Source organism: Idiotropiscis lumnitzeri, chromosome 8 (genome assembly GCF_059441095.1).
Source record: "Idiotropiscis lumnitzeri isolate Australia: NSW breed Sydney's pygmy pipehorse chromosome 8, RoL_Ilum_1.0, whole genome shotgun sequence".
NCBI lineage: Eukaryota > Metazoa > Chordata > Actinopteri > Syngnathiformes > Syngnathidae > Idiotropiscis > Idiotropiscis lumnitzeri.
The window spans coordinates 4,109,408-4,128,493 of NC_142398.1; the positions used below are offsets into that span (position 1 = coordinate 4,109,408).

Sequence of the window (19,086 nt, forward strand, 5' to 3'; positions counted from 1 at the left end):
AAATATAAACCACATGCTAAATTATTTGAGTGGAATTACTTGGCTGTGTACTGCCTTCCCTGCTCCATTGCTAAAAAAATGTAATTTTAATTGAGCACATCAAGTTCCCGAATGAGCTGGATAAATATCTGAAAATACCTGGTTGGACATTGTCCTCACTAGTGCTACTGCTAAAAATAATGCAAAGATACTTTGAAAAAAGCCAAAAGATTTTACTAAGCACATGAAGGTCTTTCAAAAGCATTGATCGAGAAAGCGGAAAAACAGCTTTCCTGCCCCTATTACTAAATGCAGTAGGGCGTACGTTACGTGAGCGTCGAGAAAAACAATCTTATTTTCCGGACTATAAGCCACGACATTTTTCCTAGAATTTGAACCATGCCGCTAATACAAATGTTAAAAGGCACATGTTTTAAGAATCTGTTTATGTACCTTTATGTGTATTCACAGTACAAAATCGTTCTGTACATGCAGTAAACAACAAATTTTTTTCGACATAGAAAACTGCGTCTTATAGCCTGGAACGGCTTTTCTATCATTTATTTTTTTTTCCCCCCAATAAGAGTTGCTGCGGCTTACATACAAGTGTGTCTTATTGTCCGGAAAATACGGTAATCGACTTTGATGTTTATGAAACGTGTGCTCGGTGAAGATTCCAAATTGTGTTTGCAGCTTACATTTTCAGATTAGATTTGGACTAAGTTCCATCCATCCGTCCATCCATCCATTATTTGCCGTTTATCCGGGGTCAGGGAGGATAAACTTCCCTCTCCCCAGCCACGTCTTCCACCTCTTCCGGAGGGATCCCCAGGCCAACCGGGAGACATAGTCTCTCCAGCGTGTCCTGAGTCATCCTCGGGTGCTCCTGCCTGTGGGACATGCCCGGAACACCTCACCAGGGTGGTGACCAGGAGACATCATAATCAGATGCCTGAGCCGCCTCATCTGGCCCCTCTCAACGTGGAGGAGCAGCGGCTCGACTATTAGTTGCTCCAGGATGACCGAGCTTCTCACCCTATCTCTTATGGAGAGCCGCGACACTCTGCGCAGGACACTCATTTCGGCCGCTAGTATCCGAGATCTTGTTCTTTGGGTCACGACCCACAGCTCATGACCATAGGTGAGGGTAGGAACGTAAATTGACCGGTAAATTGAAAGCTTCACCTTTTGGCTCAGCTCCTTCTTCACCACAACAGACCAATGTAGAGTCTGCATCACTGCAGACGCTGCACAAATCCGCCTGTCGATCCCACTCCTCCACTTGGGGCAGGATTTCTTCCCCGACCAGGAGAGGGCACACCACCCTCTTCCGAATAAAAACCATGGTCTCATATTTGGAGGTGCTGATCTTCATCCCAACAGCTTGACACCCTGCTGCGAACCGCTCCAGTGAGAGTTGGAGATTGCGGCTTGAAGGAGCCAACGGTACCACATCTGCAAAAAGCAGAGATGCAATACTGAGGCCACCAAACCGGACCCCCTCATTGCCTTGGCTGCGCTAGAAATTTTGTCCATAAACGTTATAAACGGAATCGATGACAAGAATCCGACTTACTGCCGGCAATGCAGACCAAACTCTGACATCTGGGGTAAAGTGGGCTTGGTAACCCATACTCCCAAAAAACGCCCCAAAGTACTCCCAGAGGGACACGGTCAAACGCCTTCTTTAAATCCACAAAACACATGTAGACTGGTGGGGCAAACTCCCATGCACCCTCAAGGACCCTGTTGAGAGTGTCGAACTGACGGCCGGGACAAAAACCACACTCCTCCTCCTGAATCTGAGATTCAACCTCCCGACGGACCCTCATCTCCAGAAGACCGAACCAGGGAGGCTGAGGAGTGTGATTCCTCTGCAATTGGAAAACACCTTCTTAAAGCGGGGGACTCCTAGAGGCACTGTCCCTGATGTTCATGCAATATTTTAGATGCGCATCAACCATGACTTCCCCACAATATCCAGAGCGTTTTGGAACACCACCGTGGGCAAAGTTCTGCCGGAGGTGGGAGTTGTAACTCTTTCTGACAGGGGATTCTGCCCAGACATTCCCAAAAACCCTCACAATATGTTTGGGTCTTCCGGGGCAGTACCTGACCCCACCATCAGAGCCAACACATCACCAGGTGGTGATTAGTTGAAAGCTCCACCCCTGTCTTCACCCGAGCGTCCAAAACATGTGGCCTCAAATCCGATGATACGACTACTAAGTCGATCATTGACCTGCACCAAGAGCACATATGGACACCAATATGTTTGAATATGGTTTTTGTTATGGACAATCCATAATGAGCACAGAAGTCCAATAACAGAATCTCACTCTGGTTCAGATCGGGGGCCATTCCTCCCAATCACGTCCTTCCAAGTCTCACTCTCATGGTCGACGTAAGGATTGAAGTCCCCCAGCAGAACGAGGGAGTCCCCTGGCGGAGCACTCTCCCGCATACCCTCCTCGGCGCCTCAAGAGGACTGGTATAGGAGCCCAAGCTGTGTGTGGAGGTCAGCCCAACTGTATCTAGTCGTGACTTCTCTGCCTCGCACAACCAGCTCGGGCTCCTTCCTTGCCAGAGAGATGACATTCCATGTCCCAAGAGCTAGTTTCTGTCGCCCGGCATCGGAGCGCTAAGGTCTCTGCTTCTTGTCGACTTTGGCCCCTCCAACAGGTGGTGATCCCATGGGAAGGGGGTCTTTTCGGGCTGAGCCCGGCTGGGCCCCATGGGTGCAGGCCCAGCCACCAGGCGCTCGCCAATGAACAACACCTCCAGGGCTGGCTCCAGAGGGGGACCCCGGTGACCCGCGTCTGGACAAGGGAAAGCTGGATCCATTTATATTTCTAATCATTGGGGTCTTTGAGACATGCTTGGTCTGCACCCTCACCTAGGACTTGTTTGCCATGGGCGTCCCAGACAATTGAGCTCCTAGGATCATTGGGACACGCAAACCCCTCCACCACGGTAAGGTGATGTCTCATGGAGGGGCATTATGATATCAATTGATCTAAAATACTGTTATGGAAGCGTACAGATCCTGGAAGAATGCAACAAAGACTTGACATCGGACATGTCCTGAACTAACCTGGCCGACTGGTTAGTACGATGGCCTCAAAGTGCAGAGCTGCAGGGTTCGATTCTGACTCCGGCCTTCCTGTGTGGAGTTTCCATGTTCTCCCCGTGCCTGTGTGGATTTTCTACGGGTATTCTGGTTTCCTTCCACATTCCAAAAACATGCATTGCAGGTTGAGTGGACTCTCTAAATTGCCCCTACGTGTGTCTGGGAGCGTGGACGGTTGTTCGTCTATATGAGCTATGCGAGTTCCTGGTGTACTCCGCCTACTGCCCGAAGATAGCTGGGACAGGCACCAGCACCCTCCGCGACCCTCGTGAGGAGAAGCGGTTCAGATACCGGATGGATGGATGGTGCAAAAGTTACGTGTCCGTACAGCAACAGCAAAAACACCTGTGACTCCGAGTGGCGACTTCTGCCACTTCAAGTTGACATTTATACAGGTACAAATCAGCATTTTCCCACAAGTACACATTACATTTTGCTTCAACCACAAAATTAATTAACACAACTACAAGTCAACCAAGGAGAATTTTATGTTTCACCTATAGACGCAGCGGCTAACAGCTCTCCCTCCCAGTGCTCCTTATTACTTTTTATTAGTGTTTGCTTACTCTTATTGGCTTATTTATTTATCTAATTTATATATTTGTCTGTATTATTGTTGTATTGCACTGGAGAGGGGAGCCCTCTAATCTCATTGCACACTTGAGTACAATGACAATAAAGGGATTTCTAATTTCTAATTTCTAATAAATGTTATGAATTCAACGGCTTTTTTGACAAATACTTTTTTTGGTGCAAAATTATTTCATCCACCTTCAAGTTATTTTTGCTTCAAATAAAAATTTCATACAATTCCTGTGTACAAGTACAACTTAGTCTTGCACCAAATGTACCTGCATACTGGAAGAACACTTCAAGATTCTGAACTAAGCGTTTAAATTGTGCTCGCCAGGTCCTGTACCGCACGCTGAGCTACCGCGACCGTGTCCCGGCCGAAGTGGGAACAAACACCCGCGGCGACCGGCGCTCAGCGAACGAGTCCCCGGAGCGACCGGAGGACGACCCGGCTGAGCTCTCGACACAAAGCTCGGCGCCGGGCGTCCTGAAGATCTTCGGCGACGAGATCTGTGCCGGCGCCAACTACAAGAGTGTCCTGGCCACGCCCCGTTCCAGCGCTCAGGAGCTGGTCAAGGAGGCATTGGAGCGCTACTCGCTCAAAAAGGATGCCGCCCACTCGTATGTGCTGTGCGACGTGATTGGGCGCCTGGAGGGTGTCAGCGGCGTGTGGCGGACCGAGTGCTTGCGGGCGCTCGGCAACAACGAGAAGCCGCTGCTGCTGCAGGAGCTGTGGAAGCCTCGAGAAGGGCACGCGCGACGCTTTGAGCTGCGCAGGAGAGCTGAAGTGGATGAACTCAACGCCAAAGAGAAGGACACCATAACGGCTGGTCAGCCCACACACCCTCACATCAACGCGTGCGCACCCTTAAAAAAAGTCTCAATAGCCAAGCCCCAAAACACACAGGATGTCTTCCATTTTGGTTTCAAGTGTCCATCTTGGCTCATCAGTGTCCTCTTGAGTTAAATACCTGCTGAAGGCAGTGTAACTCAGCATTACGGTATTTGGTAGGCATATTATTTGGTCTGCCATTTTGGCCATTTCCAAGGGTCCTAGGTTTGATTTGATAATGCCCCTTGCAGTTTAAAAAACTAATTCAGCTCCTATAACTAATTTCATTTAGGGACATGGAATTTGGTATCCAGGTCTATTATGAGTAAATCAGCAAAAAAAAAAAAAAACAAAGAAAAAAAATGGCTGAAAAGACAGAGGAAGTTTCCCATTTTGGCCATGTTTAGGGGTCCTAACATTAGATTTGATAATTCTTTCCATGGTGCTTTTTGTTGTTGTTGTTGAAGATTCAGTCTACAAAGCTACTTCAAATGAGAGACAATTTAAAGACCCACAAAAAAGTCTCATTGAACAATACCTGAAAAAACAGAGAAAGTCTGCTAATTCAGCCCTTTCTCAGGGGTATTTTGTTTGATTTGAAAATGTCCTCTTTTGAAGTGGGTGGCAAAAACGAAGCCAGTTGAACTTAGGGACATGAAATTTGGTAGTCCATCATGAGTAAACTGCCCAAAAAGTCTGAAGAACCCCTGTCTAAAAAGACACAGGGAGTCTGCGACTTCGAACGTCAAGGGATCCTAGGTTTGTTGTTGAAAATTCAGCCCCTAAAGCCACTTTACGTTCGGGACATGAAATGTGCAACTCATGTCTCGCATGAGACACAAAAAAGTCTCAAGAAGCCATGCCCACCAAAACACAGGACGTGTGCCAATTTGGCTTAAAGCGGCTATTTTAGGCTCAGTTTTGGCCATTTTCACGGTTCCTACGTTTGATCGTATTTACTGTTTTGTCACACTACTAACAACACACACATAAGTGCATGCTTGCTTGTGTGTACTGTTGTGATGTTTGCGGTGGAGGGGGTGTGTGTTTTCTCAGCCTCTGAACCCTTGCCACCCCGCTGTAGGGCCCAAAGCCCCCCAGTTCCTGGTGGCTCTAATGGGTCGCATACACAGGAGTTCCCCTCTGCGGTCGGCTTGGGCAGCTCAGTCCGGCTCTAAAGGTGGGGACTGGCCTCAGGTAGGCCGGCTGTCAGTCATCGCCATGGAGACCAACATGCCCCGCCCCCTTTCCCTTTCACATCAACTGTATGTCTTTTTCCTGTTGCCTTCTCATTCATTACCTCATTGGTCAATGCATGAGTGGTATGAAAAGGGAAAAAAAGACTGCGAAGTGCTGTGAGTGTCGGTGGCTAGCTTTCAAACTGTTGCCAACTGTCAAAACAAATTAAGATGGTTACTTTTTCACTATGTTGTGTCACGTGTTGTCACACGTGTCATTTCTTTGTTGTGTTTCACAGTTTATGACAATAAAAGGAAAGTATTATCGCAGTCGAGGGACTTGGAATGCTAATACTAAAAAATGCTATGCTATAAATAACAATGCTATGCACTTGTTTTTCATTCACTTTGACACATACCACCCGTTCTCGCATCGCCATTTTATGTCACCATATTACGAACAGCCATTGCATGTTTTTCTTTTACATTGTATGACAAAAATGCTAATTCTTAAAACAAGGTGAACAACAAAGCATTGTTCTCCACTTATCTGCTTATAAAATTCTCACGTTTTTTTCAACAGCAAAACAAATTGATCTCTGTGGACTGGGATTGGTGAAAACGTTAACAAAAAAGCTGTTTTGCTTCTCTTTGTTTCGTTGTTCTACATGCTATTTTTCCACGTTGCTTTACATGTCGTACTTTCATATTTTCTTATTGTCTCCCGGGTTCTTTTTCTGTTTTTGCCGATTTATATTGGCACTTTGTTGTGGTTTGTTGTTGATTCACCTTTAGTTCTTGCACATTTCGTTTTTTCACATTTTGTTTTTTCACATTTTTTTGTTTCTTTGCTTGATCTCTGCCCAAGGTTTTGGTGTACTCTGTGTACTCGGAATGCTAACGCTAAAAACAATGCAAACAACAGCTTCATGTTGTTTCTGATGATAACAGATTGCATTAAAAGGATACTTTTCCGCATGTCGTGGTTTTATTTTTTGTCGCTTCTCAGTCAAAATGATTAAAGTTAGCCACGTTAGCTTTTTTTGCAGGAACATGGTTTTCATGAAAGCTGAGAGCATGAATAAAAGTGAATAAAAGTCACATCTGTTTTTTTTTTTTTCTTAAATTGTTTCTCATCTTGCTCTTTGATTAGACATCAACGCTCAAGCCCGCAAGCTGCAGAGGAACCGGGCCAAGGGGGCTTTGACCTTGCCTCGCTCCAGCAACTCGTCCCTCTGTCGCAGCCTCAGCGAGACCAGCCTAAACCAGGTTGGACTTTTATGGGCTACTTCTCAGCTGTCAATCATCCTGACGTCTCTCCTGCGTGTGTGCATGTATAGTTGACAGTGGACGACGAGCCCAAGCGCTACTACTCCACCCTTCCGGGGCCCTACCGGGGCCGAGAGGCGCCGTCCATCGGGCGGCGCAAGGAGGATGCCGGGCAGGGTGGCGTCCGCCACTCCCTCTACCAGTCGCCACACCTCCTGTTGCTTCAGGGGTACAACAAACAGGTGAGAAAGGACAAACCAAAGCAGGTAGTCTAACATTGATCATAGGCTTTATTGAAAAATCAAAGGCAATTATGAGACTTTTTCTTTTTAAATCTCATAAATATCAAAGACAGTTGTGAGTCTTTGGACTGTGGGAGGAAACCGGAGTACCTGGAGAAACTCCCGCAGGTGCGGGGAAGTAAACGCCACACACAAAGCAGCTGTGAAGTGGACGTGCTAACCAATCTACCATTTTTATTCACATCAAAAACAATTGGGATTTCAACATGCATGGGTTTGTTTACCAAACGCAGTGTAGAGTGTCACTTGCATGTTATTATAAATATCAGAGGAATCAACATCACAAACAATTTCTATTATGTGTATTGGTTTACAGCAAAGACAATGTAAACGGTCAAATAACCAAGTAAAAAACATTTTAACATGCATTTTTTGTAACATCAAAGACAAATTTGGGTCTCTTGTTGGAAATATCAAAGAAAATTTTGAGTCTGGGTATACAGGATTTTGTAAATTTCACAATTTAAAATGTGGCTCATGTAATATTCTTGCATAGGATATATACAATTTTAATAAAATATAATGGAAACATCTTGGACAATTTAGTCCAACATGTTTTTGTAAACGTAAATGAGTTTTAGTTTTTACTGGTTTTTGTTAACATCTGAGATGATATCGTCATTTTGTAACATCGTCTAATGTGTGTTTGACGATGGTCTAGAAAAGAACATGTGTTATTGTAAAAATCAAAGACAATTTAGTCTAACATGTTTTTCAGTAAACTTCAAAGACAATTAAGGATCTCAATTAACCTAATTTGTTCTAGAATACTTTGTATAAACTTGAAAATCAGTGCAGTCAAATTATTTTAACATGTTTTTGTAAAAATCAAAGAGTCTGGACTGTAATTTACAACAAAGACAATTTTGGAGTGAAAGTAGTTTGTAGTGTCATGTGTGTTTGTCTCCAGCCAAGATACTCCCATTTTTCTTTGTGCGCATTCCAGGACTGTCTGGTGTACCTGTTGAACCGTGAGCAGCACACGGTAGGCCAGGAGACGCCTTCGGCTCGCCCCAACATCTGCCTATTCTCCCCTGACGTCCTGCCGCTTCACTGCCGGCTGCGCCGCGTGCCCGCCACACGCCGCCACGGCAAAGTGGACGAGCCGGAGCTGGACGCCCTGCAGCCGCAACTGCGCTCATCCTGTGTGGCGGTGGAGCCCGTCCTCGACGCCACCGTGCTGGTCAATTTCTCCCGCTGCGAGCGCTCTACCACGCTGCGCCACGGCGACTTGCTCTCCTTCGGCGCACACTATATCTTCCTGTACAAGGCAAGCTTCAAAAAATAATTTGGGTTGTTTTTCTTACATTAGTTTTGGGAATGTCCAAGTGAATGTTTGTTGTGCTTTTTTGCGTCATCTAACTTCTTGGTACAAGGACCCCACGGGTGCCAAGCCTCTGCCTGCCCAGACCCTGGCACGGCTGCGCAGCCTGGGCCAGCTATACGACGGCGTTCCGGAGGATGGTGGCACGTGCAAGGTGTGCGGATCGGCGTTTAAAGACAAGCCAATCACCGTGACGGGCGTGACGGCAACGGGGCGACGCAGCTTCAGGCCACACCCTCTTAAACCTCGTGGTGGCGGGACAGTGGCCGGGTTGGATGGAGGAAGAGGACAAAAGAGGAAGCTGCAGTTGGAGTTTGAGCAGGCTCACGAAGACCAGCTGCTCAACCGCATCATGTCACTCATTGAACCTGGAGGTACTGCAACTGACAGACACGTCTTCCAGAAACGACGTTGAGAAAAGTTTTAGTCTTTGGCAAAACTTTGTTTTCCTAAACTTCAAAGACCAGAGTCTTCAACCCTAAAATACATTTTTTTTTCAAACATCAAAGAAAATGTGGTCTTCAATTAACTTATCAAACATTTTTTACAAAATATCAAAGATGATTTGGAGTGTTCAGAAAAACTAACATACTTTGTATTTTTTAAAGGGCAGTTAAAATCATGAATGAACATAATGTACTTGTATGTGTAAACAATTTAGACAATGGACCTGTCATTTTTTTTCATCAACATTAAAGACATTTTAGATTTCTCAATGAAACTATTACCTTTTTTTCCATCAATGAAAAGGGCAATGCTAATCTTCTTTTAACCCAATGTACTTGTTTATGTAAATACCAAAGACAAGAGCGTCTTCTATGAACATATTGAACATCAAAGACAATTTTGAGTTTTCATGGAGCCTAAATATTAAAAAATAAATAAATAAATAGAATCCCCCAAATTTTTGTGATAAGATTTATGGCAACTTGGCATGCCCCCTTTGGAGCTTTTTTTCCGGTTACAGCTTCTTTGTCACAGCAGGGAGGCAATTATTGCTCGAAATGTCAGTTCTGTTGTCTAAAACGGCGACCGATCGCCACCAAAATGCAAATGCACATTACTAATCTTGTCCACTTCAATCTGTGAAAGTATAAAAGCGTTCTGCACAATAGTTTGGATTTATAGACATCAAACGTGAGCTCATGTGATAACCTCTACAAAATAAAAAATACCGTGTTGATCGATTCTCCTCTTACTCAGGCTGTAGCTGACAAAAGCACCCAAACCTTTACAGGTAATACGCTAATATTTTGATAGGTGTGAGGGGGCAGCCAGGCATGGATGCTTACAACTCCCACCGCCCATGGGTAACGACAGTACGTTTTTCGTCTGTGTTAAAATTAACAGCACTGCTCAGGGAAGCAATTAACTTTTTGTCGCTAATCAGATGGCGTTAGCACAATAAAATTAGCTTCTTACTTGGTGCCGGGGATGCCTGGTTGTTGCCGCTCATGCACGTTCACGTCCGACACTACTTGGAGCCAATTCATGAAGCTGTCAGCGTCGCGGTGCGAGTCTGCGTTGGTTTTTGGATAAACTCCTCATCGATGAACCCTGGGGGTGGTCTGCTTGAACGATGCGCATCGCGGGGCCGCTTTGGGAGCGTCAGTGTTCAAAAAGTTCCAGCGAGGAGGCTGAGTCCACAGCCGAGTGTGGCCACATTGGAACGTAACATTGATGCATGCGTAGCACGCAGCTGTCATGTTCCAAAGAATAAAACGGCGCATTGTAGTTAAGTCGCCCACCATCAAAACAAATAATAATAATAAATCCTCCAAATAAATATGCTTGTCTACTCAGTCACACCACAGTCTCTGTAAAGATCCCGACTGGTGGTTTTGTGCCGCACATCTTCAACATGATCAAAGAAGCAGTGTGCCGCGTTTTAACAGCATAATCGATGTACCTCTGCTCATTTCCACAGTTACTCATTCTCATATAAATCAGCCACAGAGAGGTTAATCCGTTTGATATGTTAAAGTGGTCATTGGTAGGGATGTCCACATGAATTTTGGAGCTTATTGATCACCGTTTTTGGACATTATAAGCAATGAAAGTACAATGATTTCAAATGGAGAGATTGTAATTGGTCCCTTTAATGACTTATGAAACATGGGGAGAGAGAAGGGAGGCGTGGCCATATTCCTCATTAACAGTAGGCGCTTTTCAAGTCATCACTTATTTCCAAATTTCTCCAAAATGAATAGATCAAAAATCTTGGGTCTTGTCCTCCTTTAATATTAAAGGCAACGTAGTACTCACTAAACCAAACACGTCTTGATGGCTACTGGAAGACAACATATTTGTTTTTGTAAAAATCTAAGACCATTTAGTCTTAAGCAAAACGAACCTTCGCATTTCCCAAAATTGTTTTCGTTCATGAACGTCATGAGACAACTTGTCCTGTTTGTGTCATTGTTGTTGTTAGGCGACGACCACAAGCTGACGCCGGCGTACCTTTTGTGTCTGTGTATCCAACACTCGGCCTCCACATTCCCACCAGGAAGCTTTGGAAAACTGCTGCTCAAGATCGTCCGGCGGATCCAGACTGTTGCTTGGGTCAGTAGTTGTCTCAGTAGACTACAAATTGTTGGTCTGGTTCTAGATCTGGTCTTGATGTTCTCCTTCTCCTCCCTCTTCTTCTTGTTCTTCTTCTCACCCCCTTCCCTCTCCTCCTTCTCCTACTTCTTCTTTCCTTTCGGGTGAATCAGGATCACATGTCGTTTTTTCTTTTTTTTTTCTTTTTTGGTTTACTCAGTTACTCAAGTGACCCATATTTTCTCTATAATTAGATCCTTTCCATAAATTGTTTACCAACTATGTGTGTGGAATTACATTTAATGTTTTATTGTAGAAAAAAGATTGGCGTTTATGGAACAGGTCTTTCTCCCCCAAAAATAATTTGAGATTATTTTAGTTGACCATAAAACAGTTTTTCCATGCAGGATTTTGTCTAAAAAGCAATTCATGCGATTAACACGAAAGAAGCTAAACAAATCATCTTTATAAATGTAAAAGAAATTATATATATCACGTTTGAAGTTTGAGACACTCAAGCAGAATGAAGGCAGTATAAGTTTTTTTCTTGTCAAGTGTGTCTAATGTGAATGCTTAAATTTTAATGAGCCCTCATTTGTGTGTGTGTGTGTGTGTGTGTGTTCTGCAGGAGAAGACAAAGGAGTTAGCTCAAAAGCAAGCTCAGCAGTGAGTATCATTTTCCGTCTTGTGTTTAAAAAAGTCTGCTGGTGAGCATGCTTGCCTGATTGTGCACGTGCGAGTGTGCGTTCGTGTACTGGATACGTGTGTGCGTGTGTGTGTGTGTGTGTGAATGAGTGCAAGTGTTGCTTTTACGTGTGTGCGCGTGTATGCGTGTTCACATATTTGCATGCTTGTGTGTATGTTCATGTATGCATTTCTTTTCATGCCTGACCGGTGTGTGTGTGTGTGCGTGTGTTACAGCCAGGACCCGGCATCGCTATCGCTGCTCAACATCTCGGACCTGATCCCGGACTTGCAGACCATCTTCTTCTGGATGTCCAACTCCATCGAGATCCTTTACTTCATTCAACAGAGGGCACCGTCATACACGCACAACATGGAAACGCTGCAAGGTACTCGCACGCGCACACAAACAGGCACACACATACATTGCCATATACCCAAAAATTCACTAAAGAATCTAAATTGTCTTTGATGTTCATGAAAACATGCTTGATAGGCTCATTCAACCTTCTCACCTTGTCTTTGATGATCACAAAAAAAGTTCACTGAAGTATGTTGGCCAGAGAGGCTTTTTAAATGTCTTTAAATAAGGTGTATTTGATATTGAGGAAAACATGTACATTAGATTAGCTGAAGACACTAAAATGTCTTTGATGTTAATGAAAACATATGTTTTGTTCTTGACTGTCTTCCAATCAATTCGGTCCACTGAAGACTACTGTCTTTGATGGTTGCAAAAACAGACACATGAGAATTGCTATTGTCTTTGGGATGTTAACGAAAAGAGGGGTCATCCTTAATTATGTTTGCTTATAAAATGTGGGCATGTTCTTGCATCGCAGGCTCGAAAGAGTCGCTGCTGTCGGCCACCATCTCGGCCAACGAGGAGGCCATGAGCATCTTGGAGGAGGTCATCATGTACACCTTCCAGCAGTGCGTCTACTACATAACCAAGGTGTGTACAGACGACAGCAATGTCACATCTGCGTATATATATATATATATATATATATATATATATATATATATATATATGTATATATATTTATATATATATATATATATATGTATATATATATGTATATATGTATATATATATGTATATATATATATATATATATATATATATATGTATATATGTATATATGTATATATATATATGTATATATATATATATATATATATATATATATGTATATATATTTTTATATATATATATATATATATGTATATATATATGTATATATGTATATATATATATATATATATATATATATATATATATATATGTATATATGTATATATATATATGTGTATATATATATGTATATATATATATATATATATATATATATGCAATATATATATACAACTTAGTCCTCTCCATGAGCCATGTGGTGTAAGTTGTCTGTGGCGTCACCCAACATTATCATTTGGAGCAGGCGTGGGCAAACTACGGCCCGGGGGCCACATGCGGCCCATTAAACGTTTTAATCCGGCCCGCTGAACTTTAAAAAAATTAAATGAATAAATCTTGTGAATGTTTTATTTTCTAAATACTGTGGTGTGTCCAAGACATATATTTTGTTGCAATGCTTGAGTTCACTTTCATTTAAAATTAAATGTATTTTTTTTCTCCGATGAGGTGAGGTTACCAAAACACTCCATCCATCTGCTCCTGGTCGGGCCCATCTGTCCAATTTTAAAACCCATTGTGGCCCGCCAATCAAAAAGTTTGACTCACGTATGTTTTCTTGTAAGCATCACTGACAATTAGCAGTTGCCAGTGATTGCGTTTTTGGAAACACTGAAGACAAATGAGTGTATTTGTGGGAAATTGGATTGATGTCATCCGTGCACTTTGCATGTGCAGGCTCTGTACGTGGTGCTGCCGGGTCTCCTGGACTGTAACCCGTTCCCGGTGGACAGCTCAGAGCCGTGCTGGAAAGGAGGCGTTGGATTTCCTGAGCCGGTCCGTAGGGTCCTCCAGGTACAGTAAATCCAAATTGTTATCACTACAAAGAAAGCCACAAAACGATTAACTTCACCTATCAAACTGATGGAAGCACTTCAGAAAAAGCTTCACATGGGTTCCTTTTGATTCTTGATTCACTGATACATTATAATGTAGCGTTTCTATTCCACATTTTTTTCAAATTATATAAATTATAATTTGTTTTTAGCATTGTTTTTAAGTCTATAATTTAAAATAGCTATTGTTACTGTATTATTGTGCTTATAAATTAAACTATAATGTATTAATTTATCATGGGGACTGGTTAGCACGATGTCCTCAGAGTGCAGAGGTTGTGGGATTGATTGTCCTCTGTCCTGACTGTGTGGAGTTTGCATGTTCTCCCCGTTCCTGTGTGGTTTTCCTCCTGGTGCTCCGGTTTCCTCCCACATTCCAAAAACATGAATGGCAGGTTGATTGGAAACATTAAATTGTCCCTAGGTGTGATTGTGAGCGCGGATCGTTGTTTGACTATGTGTGCCCTGCGATTGGCTGGCAGCCAATTCAGGGTGTCCCCCGCCTACTGCCCGAAGATAGCTGGGATCGGCTCCAGCATGCCTGCGACCGTAGTGAGGATATGCAGATCAGATAATGGTTAAATAGATTATTAAGGACAGTATTTACATGGTATTTTGAACGTTGTACAGTATCTTACATGTATTTGTTTGTTCTTTTGTTTTACCTTGTTTTGCTCGGAATTGTACTGTATTGTTCTTAATGGCCTTATCTGGCTAAATGAAAGGTACGTGCATTTACATGTGAATGCAAATGAGTTATGAATTACTGTAAATACAAATTCATTCAAAGTATGTTTATTTGTGTAATTTAATTCAAAATTAAGATAAAATATGGGGCACCTCTGCTTTTTTACGGCGGGAGAAGGGACTAGCCAGGCCTGCGAAAAGCGAAACTCCCCTTGTAATTGAGCGATTGAAAAAAATATAAATAAATACAATTTGAATGTACTTGAATATTTAGATAATTTTTAAATAAAAGTATTTAAAATCTCATTTCAACACAGCTAAAATTCACTGAATAAGATAATTAATTTAATATTTTTTGTAAATTATATCAATTTAAACAAAATAAATTACAACATATTTGCCTTGTGAATCAATGATGTATTGTCCATTTGTATTTAAGATTAAGAATGCATAAATATAAATAAAGCCAAATACAAATGATTTGAATTCAATTGAGTTCAAGGTGACCTTGAAGTGGCTTGCAGAATGTTGTCAAGTGTTTTGATATGCATGTGGTGTGTGCACGTGCGTGCGCATGGGCAGGTGTTCCAGAGCGCCCAGGAGCTGCTGCAGGGTTACCAAGTCCACCCGGAGATCCAGGCGCAGATGTTTGCTTACCTCTTCTTCTTCTCCAACGTGTCGCTCTTCAACCAGCTGATGGACAAAGGTAAAGGGGACGACCAGGGGGGCGTGAGGGGTGAGGGAGTGTATGCTGGCTCTCACCTCTGTTAAGGCCTCTACACACCAATCCGATGTCGGTCGTTGTGGCCAAATGTCACGTCGGCCTTGAAGTCAGCGCTCTTCTGTCCAGCCAGCCATTATGACCATAGAGGAGGTGTGAAAATGAGCGAAACTGATTCAGTTCTTGACGAATAGCTTTAATTTTCACCCTTTGTCCACTTTCGTCACTTCCCATACTTGTCCAGTGCACTAATTTGCTTGCTGACAGCCAATCACAGTGCTCATTTAACCCGACAACCCGACCCGATTGTACATGTTGAATGAAACCGGACACGCCCCCCAGACGCACCAACAACGACTCTGACTTTACAACGTTGCGCGATACACCAAACGGGGTGTACCGTCTTTCTGACGGCCAACAGCGGATTGGTGTGTAGAGGCCTTTAGACCATCCCGGAGGATGCTAGCAGCTGTTAGGGAGCGTCCTTGTCAGCACTTTGACTTGAGGCAAGGGAGTTGTTGGGCGGGGGGTGCTTCGTGAGTGCAATCAAGATTTGTCCTCTGTGTCCTTTCTTCCTATCTGCTCTGTAAATCCCATCAGCCTTACCCTCCCCCTTCTCCTCTTTCCTTTTCCATGTGGGAGTGGGAAGAGGAGGTTTGATTGAATGAAGCAAGGGTGAAAGCGCCATAATGGGGAAAAGGTCGAAATCTTGTTATGCTGTTCCAGTCTTACAGCGTGTCATCAAAAATGTGTAACTGGCAAGCAGAGATGCCAAACCTGCCGCCATCCATCTGTGGAGTGCACGCTTCCAATTTAGTAGCTTTTTTTTTTTAATCTCTTTTTATCTCTTCTGTCTCTAATGTCATGTTAATGAAAGAAATTACTTGAGTCAGAAGTGACTTCTGACTCAATTAATTAATGTTAATAAGTTAAACTAATGGAATTTTCAAATGGAAACTTGTGGAATTACACCTTTGAAATGGTCAAAATTTACCTTGAAATGGTCGCTTAAAACAAGTTGGCAGACTTCCTGTGCATTTTGGGCATGCGTTCTCGGGTCTATTCATAGACATTCCTAACAAATGTGACGTTATTAAATTAAACTGGTTGAATTTTCAAATGAAAACTCCTTGGGTTAGTGTTAGAGAATGAAAACCTTGGAAATGCAGCTTCAAACCAAAATTGAAGACTCCTGCGGCTTGTTGAGCATGGGTTCTTGAGAGTTATTTCTGGGTATATTCATAATCTAAATGCCTACTATATTTCATGTTGCCAAGTGCAACTGTCTTTGGTGACTGAATTTAAATAAATTGAATCAAATGGCCAAAATTGACCCTGAAATCACGGCGGTAAACCGAAATGGCAGACTATCAGTGTCTTTACGGTCATGGGTTATTGAGAATTTTTTGTGGGGGTATTCAGTATCGACATGCACACCAAATTTCATTTAAAATGAAACTGGCTTTGGGCTGAATTTTCAAATGACTGAATCAAACGTAGGTATGCTGAAAATGACCAAAATGCAATATTCAAACCAATTCCAGAGCCACATACTGCTTTGCCATGTCTACCTCTAGCCTGCTCTAGTAAATTTCTTGGGAATTTGCTGGTTGGATTGCAGACCCTCACACACAAGCACGCACACGCACGCGCACACACACACGCACACACACCCCACGCACGCACACGCACACACACATCGTATGTCTTCATTAGCCAGCACAATGAGGACAGCAACACCTTCACATTAATGCAAAGGAACGCCCCGTCTGGCTCCCCGTAGTCGCTCATTGATGTTTCTGTCGCCACGGTAACAGAGGAAGGAGTGTGTGTGCGTGTATGGAGAGTACGCTCTACGGGTGTGCGTGTATGCAGGTTATCGCTGACGTTTGCAAGTTAAACACACACACACCCATGCCCATCTAGCCACTTAAAGAAAGTATTCACAATGCTTCACTTTTTCGTTACAGCCTTATTCCAAAATGAATTCCATTTTATCTCCAAAATTCTATGTACAACACTATCGAATGACAACATGAAAAAGGTTTTGGGGACATTTTGCTTAATTCTTAAAAAGAAATACTGTGGAAAAAGTGAAGCCCTGTAAATATTTTGGTTACAATGTTATTTCCAAAACAAATAATTTCCCCCCCTCAAATTTCTACAAGTGACCCCCTGTAATGACAATGTGCAAACATTTTATGGGATTTTTTTTTTAATATAATTTGTCTGTTAAAAATAAAACCATAAATATGTAAAAAGCCAAGACTGAATACTGAATAGAAATGTTTTTGCTCAAAATATGACACTCGACACCGTGGAATGACAATCTGAAAAAAGTTGTTTTTGTAATTTTTTTAAAACTGAAAACTAGGACACCAAATGTAATGTAAACACGTTTTTTTTAAGAATACAAAAATGAAAAATGCAAGCATTGTGAATATTCTCTAATCTGGATACGCTTTCTGAATACATTTTTAGGAGTGGAAACCCTCAACTTTAGCAACTAGTGGCTAATTGTGCTTTCACCTGCTAATTAGATTACCGTTAGATAGCGTAGCTCTTTCTTTGTTTGCTGTGTGAGCCTAAAGCAGTTGCAGCAGAGCTTTATGACACCTTTCCAAGGGAGGTCAAGTGATGTCTCGTCTGTTGTCCCTAGATTACTGTATGCCGAGAAGTAAGCCTATTACACAAGTGGGGGTGTGTGTGTGTGTGTGTGTCCAAGACATATGGCGCAATAATGGAAGTGCTGTTTCAATAGCGGCAGTCAGTCAATCTATCGTAATTTGGTTATGTGCAATTCGAACATTAGCGAGTAACAATCAATATGAATTCTGAATATCCAAAGGGTCAATTTAAATGACTTCAAGTTCATATTTCTAGAAATGTCTTTTTTAAATTCATTCATTTTACATTTTAATTATAAAACGCACAAAGAAAGTAATGTTGTTTTAACTAATGTGTATTTTTTAATGATATATTTTGTATAATCTGAATTAAGAGACACTGGCTGGTGTTTGCGTGCAGGTCCGTCGCGCGGCTGGTTCCAGCGTTCCAAAGTTCTGCAGATGCAAGCGTGTCTGCGGATGGTGTCGGAGTGGGCCCGCAAGTCGTCCTTAGGTCATCTGGCGGACAAATTCTTCACCAAACTCAACAGTGCTGTCGCCGTTCTGGCCACGCCGCCGCAGCAACTCACGCAGGCAAGCCGCACACGCGCTGGCGTTTATGTTGTCGTTTCAGGAAATTCTTAATGGAATGAATAGTCGGGGTGAAACATCCATCCATTGTCTGAGCCGCTTATCCTCATGAGGGTCACTGGCGTGCTGGAGCCTATCTGAGCAGTTTTAGGTCAGCAGGCGAGGTACACCCTGAACTGGTTGCCAGCCAATCGCATGGCACACAAAGACAACCACTCGCTCTAACAATTACACCTGGGGACAATTTAGAACGTCCAATCAACCGACCACGAATGTTATTAGAATGTGGGAGGAAACCAGAGTACCTGGAGGAAACCCATGCAGGCACGGGGAGAACACGCAAACTCCACACAGGAAGGCTGGAGCCCGGAATCAAACCCTGCAACTCTGTACTGTGAGGCAGCTGTGCTAACCACTCCACAATCGTGCCACCCGGTATGAAGCATTGTTGATCAAAAACCTAAATAAAATAAAACTTATTTTCTTTTTTATTTATCCACCCATAAATAATCCAAGCCGCTTCTCCTCACGAGGGTCGCGCATGTGCTGGAGCCTAACCCAGATGTCATTAGGTGGGATATACCCAGAACTGGTGGCCTACCTATCGCATGGCACTCAAAGACAGATAAGCAGTCACA

The 19,086-nt window shown here is 43.0% G+C and overlaps 1 protein-coding gene across 3 annotated transcripts in view; it reads left to right on the forward strand.

The window, feature by feature from the left end:
- radil (Ras association and DIL domains) overlaps window positions 1-19,086 on the forward strand; it is a 37,014-nt gene that overhangs the window by 6,937 nt on the left and 10,991 nt on the right. For 2 of the 3 annotated variants that reach the window (XM_088303308.1, XM_088303309.1), the window contains exons 4-16: window positions 4,020-4,512; window positions 5,599-5,694; window positions 6,846-6,961; window positions 7,033-7,203; window positions 8,210-8,533; window positions 8,640-8,961; window positions 11,019-11,149; window positions 11,757-11,794; window positions 12,050-12,201; window positions 12,655-12,767; window positions 13,686-13,802; window positions 15,113-15,236; window positions 18,279-18,451. In XM_088303308.1, coding sequence (XP_088159434.1) covers window positions 4,020-4,512; window positions 5,599-5,694; window positions 6,846-6,961; window positions 7,033-7,203; window positions 8,210-8,533; window positions 8,640-8,961; window positions 11,019-11,149; window positions 11,757-11,794; window positions 12,050-12,201; window positions 12,655-12,767; window positions 13,686-13,802; window positions 15,113-15,236; window positions 18,279-18,451 — 2,370 coding nt within the window. The remainder of the gene's footprint in view (window positions 1-4,019; window positions 4,513-5,598; window positions 5,695-6,845; window positions 6,962-7,032; window positions 7,204-8,209; window positions 8,534-8,639; window positions 8,962-11,018; window positions 11,150-11,756; window positions 11,795-12,049; window positions 12,202-12,654; window positions 12,768-13,685; window positions 13,803-15,112; window positions 15,237-18,278; window positions 18,452-19,086) is intronic. The other variant, XM_088303310.1, reaches the window with a different exon arrangement.